Source organism: Vicugna pacos, chromosome 9 (assembly GCF_048564905.1).
Source record: "Vicugna pacos chromosome 9, VicPac4, whole genome shotgun sequence".
NCBI lineage: Eukaryota > Metazoa > Chordata > Mammalia > Artiodactyla > Camelidae > Vicugna > Vicugna pacos.
Window position 1 is genome coordinate 3,881,569 of NC_132995.1, and position 15,089 is coordinate 3,896,657.

Here is a 15,089-nt window from a genome sequence, read left to right on the forward strand (position 1 = left end):
TATCTAATTTTAGGTTAGCCAGGGAAAATATTTTGTAGCCAGTTCCTTAGGGCAGTTACTTCGGTTTTTGTAAATGAGTACTCTCTTTTTTTTTTCTTTTAATTATTTTCCTTCCCACAAATGGTCACTGTTTCCCTTTGTTTCTGTCTGTTGGTTCATCTGTCATAAAGAGGAAGGACCATACAGCAGAAGGCAGAGGCACTTTACAAGCCTTCTGTTTTAACAGAACCATAGATGCGTGAAATATTTCTCATTAGACTGGCGTCAATAAAGACCAATTTTACTGTGGTTCTCCCAGGTAAAATCCAGATGGTTTTTGATGTTGCTGTTATTTTGTTCTATGTCCTCAGTGTTTGGCTTTATGACAAGTGAGAATATATCCTCTGGTCTCTGCCAACTGGAAGTTGAACTTACGGAGTGTATTTGCTGATCACTCATCCAGGCAGAAGATCGAAGACAAAAAAAGTCACAGACACACCCTGTGTCCAGCCATTCCAATTCCACAAGGATGCTTACAAGGGGTCTCAGTTCAAAAGGGACGTTTGCCTAACCAACCCTCATTCCCTTGAATGCACTAGAAAAGCCGCATTCCATCAATGCCCCGTAGTGTCTCAGAATTGCATGTCTAGGACTAAAGGCACATCACATACCCATGGGAAACTGGAGACAGCTTTTTCTATACATTGTTAACATCTGTACCAATGAAGGAATTTTACTTTCTTAGACTAACTCTGGGAGTGAATTTTCTGGATCTTATGAAGGCTATATCATCTCCAGTGAGATAACTTTTGCATCTTTGGTTAAGCTATAGAAATGTTTATTGGTTTCCATTGCTTTGAAAACAAGATTCCAGTAGTTAATGGACAGAAATGGATCCTTCAAACTGGCAATATGTAAGGAAAACCTTTAGGAGCCCTCATTATAATTACAACTGTCATATTAGTACAATGATCAAATCGAAAGTGGGAGAAAGTAAAATGATGTCGAATGAAATAAAAGCACACAACATCAGAGCTGTGGGTAAAATTTTATGTGGGGTAAAATGAGGACTATAGCCAGGGAGATGGCATTTCAGATAGCTCTGAGGAATGGCTCCAAAGAGGCAGGGAGGAGCTCAGTATGATGATTTTAGTGAAGAGGGGTATGTGAGGTCAAGCACACACTTAAGACAGAAGATTGCTGCTAGTCACAAGGAGCAGAGTCACCATAAATGACTTTAGTGTCTTTCTAGATTTGAGGAGATGCAAGAATTTGGGCTTCTAAAATCTTCTCCTGAAAACATCTAACTCTCTGAAGGACTGTTTTGCCAGTTTTCCCAGAGCACAGAGCGCCCCATTCCTGATCTCCAGCCTCAACACCTTTCAGAAGGTGTTGGATGTCAGCAGCTGCAGCAGTTCATGGCCTAATCCAAGCAGAAGTAGGTGGCAAGTGCCAAGATGACCCAATCCTTGTAGACGCAGATGGTAAGTGTCAATTTTTATTGGCAATGACTAGCCTTAGGGAATCCCTTATTGAGATGCAAGAACTTAGATTTAAACTATATATCCAACATCAATTTTCCTTCTGAAACGAGGAAAACATTAACTTGTCTCCTCAGCCATTACCCAGGCCCTTCTACAAATTATCAAGAAATTGATCTGCTGGAAGCCAATATTCAAGGGCTAGTAGAAACAACTGTCTTTATTGAAAAATCTCCACAAAACTAGAAATGCAACTAGAAACAAATCAAGGCCCATTTAAATCTTCCAACCCCAAGCCCACCCCAATTCCACTCAAAATGCTTATAGGTATTGTAAAAGATCAGGATATTGCAGCATATTTTTCCTATATTTACAAAGGGAAACAATTAAATAAAATCTACCCTACATCTTATGGTAATAGACAAAAATTCTCCAAAACTCCTAGGAGAAAACTTACACTATCTTTGTCCCTTCAAGTTATTGATCTTATCTTTTGAAATGTAAACACAGCCCACATTAACCCAGCTTAGCTTAGTCAGTAAAACCGGGAACTAAAGGGCAGGGGAGAGAAAGAGCTCTCTTTAAACACAGATTGACAGAAGGACTTTCTTTACCAAATTTAGAATCACAGCCCCCTTAAAACTGCATGTCTGGGGCTAAATAAGATCTTTAAAATCATCTCAATAAATAATAAAAGGCATTAGCTGTCTAGACAAAGCTGCCACTATCACTATTCCTATGCAACATAGTCTTGGAAGCCCTAGCCACAGCAATCAAGCAAGAGAGAGAAATAAAAGGGATCCAAATTGGATAAGAAGAGGTGAAAGTGTCACTATATGCTAATGACATGTTATTATACATAGAAAATGCTAAAAGATCCACACAAAACCTACTAGAGCTGATCGAAGAATTGAGCAAGGTAGCAGGTTACAAGATTAACGTTCAAAAATCATTTGCATTTATTTACACTAATGATGAATCAACAGAAAAATAAATTAAAGGAAAAAATCCCCATTAAAATAGCACCCAAAGTAATAAAATACCTAGGAATAAATCTAACCAAAGAGGTTACAGACTTATACACAGAAATCTGTAAACCATAGACAAAGGAAATTAAAGAAGACTTTAAAAAATGGAAACATATCCCATGTTCCGGGATGAGAGGAATCAATATCATGAAAATGGTCACATTTCCCAAGGCAATCTACAGATTTAATGCAATCCCTATCAAATTAACAAGGACACATTTCACAGAACTAGAACTAATCATAATAAAATTTATATGGAAACCCAAAAGAACTAGAATTGCCAGAGCATTACTGAAGAGAAAGAAAGAGGCTGGAGGAATAAATCTCCCAGACTTAAGACAAAGTACAGAGCTATAGTCAAGAAGACACCATAGTATTGGTACAAAAACAGACATAAAGACCAATGGAACAGAACAGAGAGCTGAAATGAACCCACATACTTTTGGTCAACTAATCTTCGACAAAGGAGGCAAGAATATACAATGGAATAAAGACAGTCTCTTCAGCAAATGGTGTTGGGAAAACAGGACAGCAGCATGTAAAGCAGTGAATCTAGAACACTCCCTTACACCATACACATAAATAAACTCAAAATGGATCAAAGACTTAAACATAAGACAAGGTACAATAAACCTCCTAGAAGAAAATATAGGCAAAACATTATCTGACATACATCTCAAAAATGTTCTCCTAGAACAGTCTTCTCAAGCGATAGAAATGAAAGCAAGAATCAACAAATGGGACCTAATGAAACTTACAAGCTTCTGCACGAAAACCTCCAGAATGGGAGAAAATTTTTACAAATGAAAGTGACAAAGGCTTGATCTCCAGAATATATAAGCAGCTCATACGACTTAATAAGAAAAAAACAAACAACCCAATTCAAAAATGGGCAGAAGACCTAAACAAGCAATTCTCCAAGGAAGACATACAAATGATCAATATGCACATGAAAAAATGCTCAATATCACTAATTATCAGAGAAATGCAAATCAAAACTACAATGAGGTATCACCTCACACCAGTCAGAATGGCCATCATTCAAAAATCCACAAATGACAAATGCTGGAGAGGCTGTGGAGAAAGGGGAACCCTCCTACACTGCTGGTGGGAATGCAGTTTGGTGCAGCCACTGTGGAAAACAGTATGGAGATTCCTCAAAAGACTAGGAATAGACTTACCATATGACCCAGGAATCCCGCTCCTGCACATACAGCCAGAAGGAACCCTACTTCAAAATGACACCTGCACCCCAGTGTTCACAGCAGCGATATTTACAATAACCAAGATGTGGAAACAGCCTAAATGTCCATCAACGGATGACTGGATAAAGAAGTGGTATATTTATACAATGGAATACTACTCAGCCATAAAAACAGACAACGCCATTTGCAGCAACATGGATGCTCCTGGAGAATGTCATTCTAAGTGAAGTAAGCCAGAAAGAGAAAGAAAAATACCATATGAGATTGCTCATATGTGTAATCAAATTAAAAAAAACCAAAAACAAACAAAGCATAAATACAAAACAGAAACAGACTCATAGACATAGAATACAAACTTGTGGTTGCCTAGGGGGCGGAGGGTGGGAAGGGATAGACGGGATCACAAAATTGTAGAATAGATAAACAAGATTATACTGTATAGCACAGGGAAATATATACAAGATCTTATGGTAGCTCACAGAGAAAAAAATGTGGCAATGAGTATATATATGTTCATGTATAACTGAAAAAATTGTGCTCTACATTGGAATTTGACACAACATTGTAAAATGATTATAAATCAATAAAAAATGTTAAAAAGAAAATAATTGGAGGAGACAACTTAGATGTCTGACAGATAGAAGTAGTTTGTCCACAATGGCACTTCTAAATTACGTTTGCATCCCTAACAAATCATGTTCACTATGAGTTTGTAATAATATAAGTGGAAACTTATAGGTGAAAAACACAATGTATTTATTTTTAGTTCCTTTCAATTATTTACAATGAATTGGAAAATGTTAGATGTTTGATGCTGGTTTTTTCTTCTTGATCTGATGTGAGTTTTTCATCTTTGTGTCACTTCTCTCTCTATTTAGTTTTTCTGTGTTGACTTATGACTTTCATACCCTGTCACTTTGAGTAAGTTATTGGCCTTCCCTGCGCCTCAATTTCGTTACCCGTCAACTGAAGATAATAACAGTACTTACCTCACTGGGCCTTTATAAGAATTAAATAAATTATATCTTCAGAACAGTATCTGACATTAGGAAGTGCTATCAATATTTGTATTCATCTGTTTTATTATAGAAAAATAATTTATATGCACAGTGATATCACTTTACACCCATTAGGAATCCTATTGTCCAAAAGAATGGAAAATGACAAATGTTGGCAAGGAGGAGGAGAATTTGGAGCCCTGGGTCATTGCTGCTGGGAATGTAAAATGGGGCAGCTGCTGTGGGCAACAGTATGGTGGTTCCTCCAGAAGTCACATGTAGATTTGCCATGTGATCCAGCAGTTCCTCTCCTGGGTTCATACTCAAAGAACTGAAAGCAGAGACTCAGATAGATACTTGTGTACCAGTGTGCACAGCAGCATTGTTCACAGTAGACAAAAGGGAGAAACAACTCAAGTGTCTATCAGTACGTGAATGGATGAGCCCAACACAGTGTAAACACACAATGGAATATTATTTAGCCATAAAGAGGAATGAAATGCTGACATGTGCTGCAATGTGGATGAATGTTGAAATGTTAAGGAAGTGAAATAAGCCAAAGGACAGATACCTTATGATTCCAGTTACATGAGGTTCCTAGAATAGGCAAATTCAGAGAAACAGAGAGTAGAAAAGAAGTTTCCAGGGACTGGAAGGAAGAATGGAGAGTTAGAGTTTAATGGGTACACAGTATCTGGAATGATAAAAAACTTTCTTGAAACAGATAGTGGTGATGGTTACACAACATTATGAATGTACTTAATGCCACTGAATTGTACACTTACAAATGGCTAAAATAGTACATTTTATGTTATGTATATTTTACGACACTTAAAAGATTAGGATTATGAAACTATAAATATGGAAAGTAACCCTGTTATCTGATTAAAAATCAACACATTTATTGCTGAAATTTTTGAAAATTTTAAAACATGTAAAATAAGAATCATCCATTATTCTACTCTGCATAACAACTGATAACATTTCTGTTTTTTAAAACATACATATTGTAGCTACATTTTATGCAAACATAAATTACATTACATAAAGGTAGTATACAAATGTTACAGTTTATTATACACAATTTTTGAATTGTGTGAATCTATCCACATTTTTTAATGTTTTTCAGATTTAACATTTTTTATTGAGTTATAGTCCTTTTACAATGTTGTGTCAAGTTCCAGTGTAGAGCACAGTTTCTCAGTTATATGTGAACATACATATATTCATTGTCACACTCTCTTATGCTGTGAGCTACCACAAGACCTTGTATATATTTCCCTGTGCTACACATCCACATTTTTAAATGTGAGGAGATTCGCTTAGTTTTAAAACTGATGTTTGTGAATTGTGAGCCGTGTTTGTGCTAACACCATAGGGTGGAGCCACTTTAGCTGATAAATACAAACATTCCCTGATGTTTGACTGGAGCAGGTAAACCATGTTGTTGCTTGTGTGCATTCGAACTTGTGATTCCCACACTGCTGAAAAAATTTACATCTTAATATCCATAACAGTGGCAAATAAACATTGATTAAGTGTTAAAAAAAAAAAAGATACATGCACCACAATGTTCACAGCAGCACTATTTAAAATAGCCAAGACATGGAAGCAATCTAAATATCCATCAGTAGATGACTGGATAAAAAGGGTATGTGTGGGTGTGTGTGTATATATACAGACACAATGGAATAATACTCAGACATAAAAAATGAAATAATGCCATTTGGAGCAACATGGGTGGACCTAGAAATTAGCATATTAAGGGAAGTAAACCAGAAAGAGAAAGACAAATACCATATGATATCACTTGTGTGTGGCATCTAAGAAAATGATACAAATGGACTTGTATGTAAAACAGAAACAGACTTACAGACATAGAAAACAAGCATGGTTAGCAGAGGGGAAGAGGGCAGGGATAAAATGGGAATTTGGGATTTGCAGATGCTAACTACCGTATGTAAAATAGATAAACATTAAGCTCCTACTGTATAGCACAGGAAACTGTAATCAGTATCTTGTAGTAACCTATAATGAAAAAGAATATGTATATATGCATATGTGTGTGTGTGTATACTGAATCACTATGCTGTACACCGGAGTCTAAGACAACATTGTAAAATCAACTCTACTTCAGTTTAAAGAAAGAAAGAAAAATAAAGAACTACAGATTAGTATGGAAAAAACGACAATAAACAAAACAAGCAAAATAAACCAGAAGACACTTCAATAAAGACATTCATCCGTGGCTAGTAAACACGTGGAGAGATGCTTAACTTTCTTAGTCATCAGGAAGTGGAAATAAAACTCCCACGTGGTACCAACCACAATGCGAAAATTAAAATGACAGAAATTAATGTGTATTAGCAAGAATTTAGATAAACCAGAAATGTCATAAACTGCAGATATCTGTGAAGATAAGGACAAAACTTTTGGAGACTGTTTGACAGTATCTTAAAAAGCTTAACATGTATAAACCTGTGACCCAGCAATTCCACTGCTACACATGCAACCAGCATAAATATTTACATGGGTCACCAGAACACAAATTCTAGGATTTATATACCAGCAATATTCATAATCTTCATAACCTGAAAACCAGCCACTTGCTCTTGAACAGTGGAATGATTAATTCATTAACTGATATTCTCACAATGGAATCCTATACAGTGATCGTCAGGAATTACCAACATCATGTAACTGTACAACAGGTTTCGTAGACAACATAAGAGATGTAAAATCCAAATACAAAAGGGTTAACAGTGCATTATTTAATTCATATAAATTACAAATCAGGCTGGAAGTGATGTGCGCTGTTAGATGTCAACATAGTGGTTACTCTTGCGGTCAGTGCCTGGAACAGGGCAGAGGGGAAATTCGGGGAGGGTGACAGTATTGTTTCTTGATCTACACGTTACTTACAGACATGTGTTCTGTTTTTCAAATTTCATTGAGCTAGCACTTTTGCCTTTAAATATGTGTATATATGTATATTTATACACATTTATCTTTATATATCTGAATATATATACATATGACCAATTACAAAATGTTGGAAAAAAGGCAAATATTAGTTTGATGCAACCCTGATATTGTAAATGTGAATGTTAAACTTCTATATACTTTGTATTATCAGTAATTTTTAAAGGAACACTGTAACTATGAGATACTGAGAATACAAGTTCCAGCAAGAAAGGGGAAAATATAGAACTATTTTAAAAACTTAACAAAGAGGTTAGAAATAAGAAGATAAAACATATGTCATAAACAGCACAAAGTAGGTCACAGCAGAAAAAAATGTGACAATGAATATGTGTATGTTCATGTATAACTGAAAAATTGTGCTCTACACTGGAATTTGACACAACATTGCAAAATGACTATAACTTTTTAATTTAAAAAAGTTAAAAAATATAAAAAAGGACAAAGTAGGTGACTCTAATTCCAAATATATTCATTTGTTATTTTTTTTGAGAACAGCATCTTTTATTTTTTATTTTTTATTTTTATATTAACCATCAAAAACTAATTAGTCCTGAAAAAAATCAAACAATTTTTTCAATAATGCTTTGGATATTTTGTCAAAAAATAGCGTGAAAACATAAGGCTTTTAATAAAAAAGTGAAATATACATTTCACACAATTTTGTAACCAATGAGACAACTACCACGGCATAGCAGATAAAGTGTACATATCAGATAAAGGAGACATTAAGTTTAAATAGTTTGTTTTTATTGTAATTAGTCTTCATTGTTGAGTTCTTCATTTACACTCTTGCAGTACTGCTAATTGATGAAAACAAACATAACTGATTTTATACATTTAAGTGATAAAAAACATGTGCATAGAAACATATATGTGTATATGTACATTTTTAGACAGATACACATGGATATATGCATGTGCACACATGTATATCTTGCTTGTGACATAGTCTGGTGTTTTCAAGTGTCTCTTATGAGATAAAACACCTTTCTTTATTTTTGTGGCATATGTTCAATATATATCCATTAAGTCCAGCTGCCAAATTAATTCTTTTTTTAAAAATTCTAAAACTTCATTACATTGCTTCTGCTTTAGTAAGATAAATGCAGAGAGAGCCATTTTGAAATCTTTCATAAAATTAAGGAAATGTTTTAAAATCCACGAGCCAGAAACTCCACACACACACAAAATTATTTCTTGGCTTCGCCTTTCAAGAGGATTTGTCTCAACCTCTCCAAAATGAATGAAGACTCTACCACAGACTCATTTCTTTCTCACCTACAGACATGAAAACGCACTTGAATCTCTTTTCTTCAACATTCCCAGGTGACATTTTCACAGACTAAAGAACAAATCTACCTTCTATTGATCCCAAAATGCATGCTAGTTCCTCCCAGATATCATTTCATTTCCCACTGGCAACATTTACTTGGTTTCTTTTAAAATCACTAAAAACATATTTTGTGCTCTATTTTGTCCTACTGAATTTCCTTCCGACCCTTTTTCCCATGAAAATGTTTTCAATATAATATTCTTCAATATACTACTCTCTCTTCATAACATCGTATTTCAAATGACTACCGTCTCTCGAAAGCTGTCACAGACAAATCTCATCATGAGGACTTCAAAACCACAACTCCCATAAATTAGACTTATCCTCCATCTTCACTCTATGGTACCCAGTGTTTTATGAGAGCATCTTTATTTCTTCAGTATCCAGAGTGACCACCTTTCATTCTGCTCGGCATTCACAAAACATTTCCTACACTCCCAAACCTACTTAACCTCCCAGCATACATATTACATACATGTTACACATTCAGTGAAATCTCCAAAATCCCCAGATTTTTTTAAGGATCTTTCATTTTATTCTTCCATAGACTCTGAACTCCTCCACTGGAAGTCTTAATAAAACTTCAGTTGTGTAAATATTTCCATCATAACTCATTGATAACCGTATTGGATTGTTTATTGTAGAGCAGAAGCATGGTCTGTCTTACTCAGCAGTGTCTTGTAAAGTGATCATCCCATAAATGGGCTGAGGACCCTGAGGGGGATGAAGAGACAATTGGACACTGTGCAAATACACACATTTATGTAATCCTTATCCAGGGAAAGCAGAGCCTGAGTGCACTGGAGTCCCTGCTCATGAACACAAAAGGGCTGACAGTCGGGAAACATGCGGACATTAGTACAGAGGTGTTCACTAGCCAAAAACTGGAATGATTTACAACAGAGAAGTAAATGTGAAAGATAAAGGAGAGGGTATAAAAAGACACAAAGGTGCTCACCAGGACAAGGATGCTTTGGGTGGCTCTGGTCTCAGGGGCTGATTGGCAGGAGACACTGGTCCTATGAATATACTGGACCTGCTGCTTATGCCTGTGCAGGCTGAAAACCATGTTGCTGCTGGCCCACAGCATGAGCCCCAAGCAGAACACGTCAGGGATTGAAACCAATACTGTATTCAATGAGTCTGTGATTTCATCAAGAAATTCAACATAACAGTGTCCAAAATCTCTTTTATGGGTGATATTTTTCTTGCCCAACTTCCAGTTACATACAAAACAACTGTACCATTAAGCATCATGTTTAGTGACCAGCATAAGGAAATAGAGATGCCCACATACTTGGGAGCTTTTGCTTTATGTTCAGCCCACCTGGAGCTCCTGGGGCTGATCATGATGGCCTGGAAGACACTCAAGAGGCAGGTGGTGCTAATGGACACACCCCTGCTCACCCTGTGAACATAGAAAATAACTTTGCATCCAGCATCACTGAGAAAAAGTTTCAACCCCAAACTTGCCATTGTCTGGGTGACTCCTTTAGAGAGAATGACTAAGGAGTTGGCTAACATCAGGTGCTTAAGAATAAAATCTATTGGCCTTGACCTCCAGAGACAATGGTAAAGAAAACAGACATTCCCCAAGATTCCAACTACAGTCTGTGTTAAGTAGACCACTCCCATTGTCAGATCCTTGGAAGACATTCTGCTGGTTCCCAGTGACTGGAACGTGTACAGAGCCAAAGGATCCTGTGCTGGAAGACAAGGAATGGGTTACTGGTATCTTGTCAATTAAAACCCAGTATTCTCCACTTACTTTATTTCTCACTGAGAAACATTTCATTAGATCATTTTTATTATTAGGCTCAAGGAGCTGTATGTATAACCTTTAAAGAAGAGTTACAACATCCAAATCACTGCTATGAAAAATGTACAAGCAGTTACTAACTTATTCTTTGGTTTCTATGCAAAGCTGAAACTTTACTTTGTAAATATTGTGTCATTTATAAATGGAAATTCCGGAGTTTGTGACTGACGTTAGAATTTTTAAAGCAGGGAAAATATCATGGTATGTGTTTGAACATGACATCAGAAACCCATTATTTATAAAAGTTATTCTCTCTTAAGTGCTGCTTCCCTAAATTCAAGGGGGGAAAAAGTCTCATCAAATCAACAGACCACAGGTGTTTTTAGTAGAGACACACTGTGTCTATTAAGCACTTCACACTCCCAGATCTAGAGAAAACTTTCTTAGTATGGCAATTGCCATCCAGAATGACTGATCCCTGTATTAATACCAAAGCTCTAGTAATCCTGAAAATTTAGTCTCTGGGTCCTGAAAGCAAGCCTCACAAGCAGATTGATTTCAAACTGCAGTCCTTAAGCACCTTTAAAATCAGGTTTCATTGCTTCGTGGATGGAACTCCCACAATCACTGTCATTGAGGATTATACTAAATCACATTAGGAGACATCGGGGACTGGTGCAGGGTCTAGGACCCTGTCTCTCCTTACTAGGTCAGCTCAAGCCTCAGTATTCTTCCTCCTTGCTGTGTGGCTTTGGGACTGGATCAACTTCAAACCCAGAACAATCCCTTCTCCTGATAGGGTCACTTACCCACATGCCTGAGAGGTTTCTTTGCAGCCTGCCTCTCAAATTGAAATAGGAAATACTCCCCAAAAACCTCCTACTGCCAGAAAGGTGGGCTCAGGGTGATGGTCACAGCAAGCAGCTCATGTGGGAGGGCGGCAGCCAGACCCTGTATATGACTTTGTGATTCTGTGACCTCACCTACCCTTGGAACCGCAATTATCTTTTCACCTGTAGCTACAATGAGTATGCAGACGTGGGAAGCTGAGAATATTTGTGAAAAACTTTTTCCCAGTGGCTAGCTACTGAAAACAACAATGACAAGTTCTAAGTTAGCATCTCCCCAGAGACCTCGGCAGTGTATGGAAGAGGCTCTTTCTTTTGCACAAATTCCAGGAGGTAGACTGAAGTTCACAGGAAAAAGGGCAAAAATTGCCTGTCAGGGAATGCAGGTCAGGTGAGGGAATGTCAGGGAGACACCAGAATTCCTTTTTTTATTTTTGTTTTCACTATTTTTGTATGTTTTTTTAATGGAGGTACTGGGGATTGAACCCAGGTATTCATGCATGCTATAAGCATGTGCTCTGCCCCTGAGTCATCCCTCCCCACTGAAACAGCAGAATTTCACTGCATTCTCTGCTCTCCTGAGAAATTCTACAGAAAACTGAGTACTTTCTAATATCCAGATGGCTGAAATGCCCCATCATTTAAGTTAGAATCATAGAAGTAAAATCAAAGTACCTAAAAGGATTTGCAAGGTGTTACAGTCAAAGAGAAGAGGATGATGTCAATCATTGACATGAGATATCCTTGGATGATCTTTCATGTTTCAACGCCAGTTATTTGGAAGTGTAGATGATATGGAAATTTGTTAGGAAAATATACTTTACCAATGTTGATGTCTCCACTAGTGATAAGAAGTCTGAAGAGAACAACATCTACAGAAAGGAAAAGGTTTATGAGTCCCTCAAACGGAAAAGCACCAGGATCCAATGGTTGGAGGAAGCATTAAGTCAGTGCTGCTTCCTCATGTAAGTAGCATTGGATGATTCCATTTTTCTATACCTACTTTTTCCTGAATTTTCAGTATTGAGGTTTAATTGCCTTTGTAATGAATTAGAAACTCAAAATGAGGTCCAACTGATTCTTTACTTTTCCTTAAAAACAAATACACAATTTCACCCATGTCATGTATTTAATACTCTCCATATCCAAGTCAGAATAGAGCCACAGTTGAGTACAACCCTTCGGTTCATGTGCACAAACACACACTCAAACACATTTCCATATACATGAAAACACACATGTGTATTTGCAACACACACTCAATACGCAGCACTATAGCCTCACACACTAACACACATTCTTGTATGCACTTTCCAGAACTTACACTCAGAAGCACACACTCACACACACTCATTGTTAAACATACTCATACTCACATGTTTCCCTTCACACTCACAAAACCACATGCACACAGTCAACATGCCAAGTATGTACTTTAATAATGTGCTTACATATTGAAGGAGGGGGGTGTATTGCAAGGTGTTGGCTCAGAGAAATCCCAAGATCTGTAGCTGGCAATCTGGAGATCCAGGAGAGCCAATCGCGTAAGTACCAGCCTAAACCCAAGTTAGAAGACAGGAAAGAAACCTGCCTCCTGGCTCCAGACAGCCAAAAAGATAGAGCAAATTCTTCTTTACTTAACACCCTTGTTCTAGTCAGTTCGTGGAGGGACTGAAGGAGGCCCATCCGCACCGGGGAGGGCAGTCTGCTTTACTCAGTCCACCTGTTTAATGTTAATCTCACCCAGATGCACCCTCACGGACACACACGGGATGATGCTTAACCAGTCATGTGAGCACCCTGTGACCTGGGCAGGTTGACACGGACATGAACCATCACACCCTCTAAACAGAAGCAGCGCGCGCACACACACACACACACAAAGATGGAAAAGGTTCCTTGGGGATTTCCACTTCCACAGTAAATAGGATCAACCCTTATAAAAGTAGGACGGTTGCCCCTCAGCCTTCACTCTTCATTGTTTTACAGAAGCTGTCTTGCCACGTTGAGAAGAAAAGCAGCATGATAATGAAAGACTTGCTCTCTGTCAGGAGCTGTTCTCATTAGTGATCTAGCAGAAAACAAAACCTATTCTCTGGCCCCAAGTGGCTTTTCTCTATTGGTGCTATGGACTAAATGTGCCCTCCCAAAATTTGTACGTTGAAATCCTAACACCCAGTTTGATCTTATCAGGGTCTGGAGTTCTTGAGAGGTGACTGGATTCTCAGGGAGGATGTAATTAGAAAGAGACCCCAAAGAGCTTTCTCCCCCAGTCCATCTTGTGACGACGCAGGGAGGGGATGGTCATCTATGAACCGGGAAGAGGGCCCTCACCCAACACGGGATCTGCTGGTGCTTTGTCTAGAACCTACTATCTTCCAGAACTGTCAGGAATAAATTAGTTATTCCAGTTATTTAAGCCACCCAGTCTGTAGTATTTTTGTTACAGCAGCCTAAAAGGATTAAGACAACGGGGATAAGTGAGCATTAATTACGTAAAATGTAATACAGTGATGAGTACCTTAAAAGTGCATTTGGTAGGTGACAGAGGGTGACAGGGTGTGCCAGTTTCAAACCGTATCTATGGAATGCCTGTGTGAAAGTGTGATAATTGAGCAATTTGTCATAAAGCCTGGTGAGGTGTACAGATATCTATTGCACACATTTACAATTATAAATACAGATACAAATCTGAAATTTGGGATTCCATATTTTTGCATGTGTGTTTTCAGGGCTTAAAAGTCAAGGCCTATGTAAATGAGTTGCGTGTGTTTTTGAGTGTTGATGCTTTAAAAAAATAAACACATAAAAGAAAAAGTTCCCTAGGAATGTTGAGATATAAACAGAGAATCTAAAATCATGACCCATTTGGGGTTTTCCCAAAAAATGTCCTTTAGGCCAAGCTCTTTAATTCCTAGGGGAGGGTAAAATAATGAATTAGTGGGAAGGGATTTGATGTCATTTTCCAAAACTGTCTGAGATGTGTGATACTAGCTCGGCAAGTACTTTTTAGGAGACGCACTTTTCCTGTAACCTACCCCCGGAGCCGCCAGTGGGAACACTGTCACTTTCATTTATGAGTGCCCACTGAGTTCAATTAAAGGGTTTGTAAATGTTTTCACCTGCAACTTTTTCCAATCTGTGTCTCCAATGTTGAGTCATAAAGGAAGATATTTTAACATTTCATAAAATGTAGTTTCAACCAAATTGCAACCTACTCCCTCATCTCTGAATCCTCCTTGTTCTGAATCCAAGACCAGCTGGCTCTGAATGAATTTTGGTTTCTTCCTCCCATTGAGACCAATTTTGTGTCACCCTCGCTTAGTATTGGACCCTAAAAAGGACTTTTCAGTGTTCTTTCATTTTCCAAATTTTATAAACACACACTAAAACATAAATCTACATCACAAGTAGCAATTGTTTTTTCTGTACACAGCCACATAATAATGATCATAGGCTTTGTAAACTACTCT

At 37.6% G+C, this 15,089-nt stretch overlaps 1 protein-coding gene across 4 annotated transcripts in view; it reads left to right on the forward strand.

Annotated features, from left to right (window-relative positions):
* LOC116282204 (vomeronasal type-1 receptor 4-like) overlaps positions 1-15,089 on the forward strand; it is a 72,285-nt gene that overhangs the window by 41,729 nt on the left and 15,467 nt on the right. The window contains exons 3-4 of one of the 4 annotated variants that reach the window (XR_012076090.1): positions 12,462-12,581; positions 13,606-14,035. The exons of 1 other annotated variant lie outside the window; for it this stretch is intronic. Coding sequence is in view for 1 of the 3 variants with exons in the window: in XM_072968542.1 (XP_072824643.1) it covers positions 351-372 (22 nt within the window). In the remaining 2 variants the exon portion in view is untranslated. Of the gene's footprint in view, positions 1-350; positions 694-1,319; positions 1,411-12,461; positions 12,582-13,605; positions 14,036-15,089 lie in introns of those variants that run through there. 2 more of the 4 variants (XR_012076091.1, XM_072968542.1) reach the window with 2 other exon arrangements.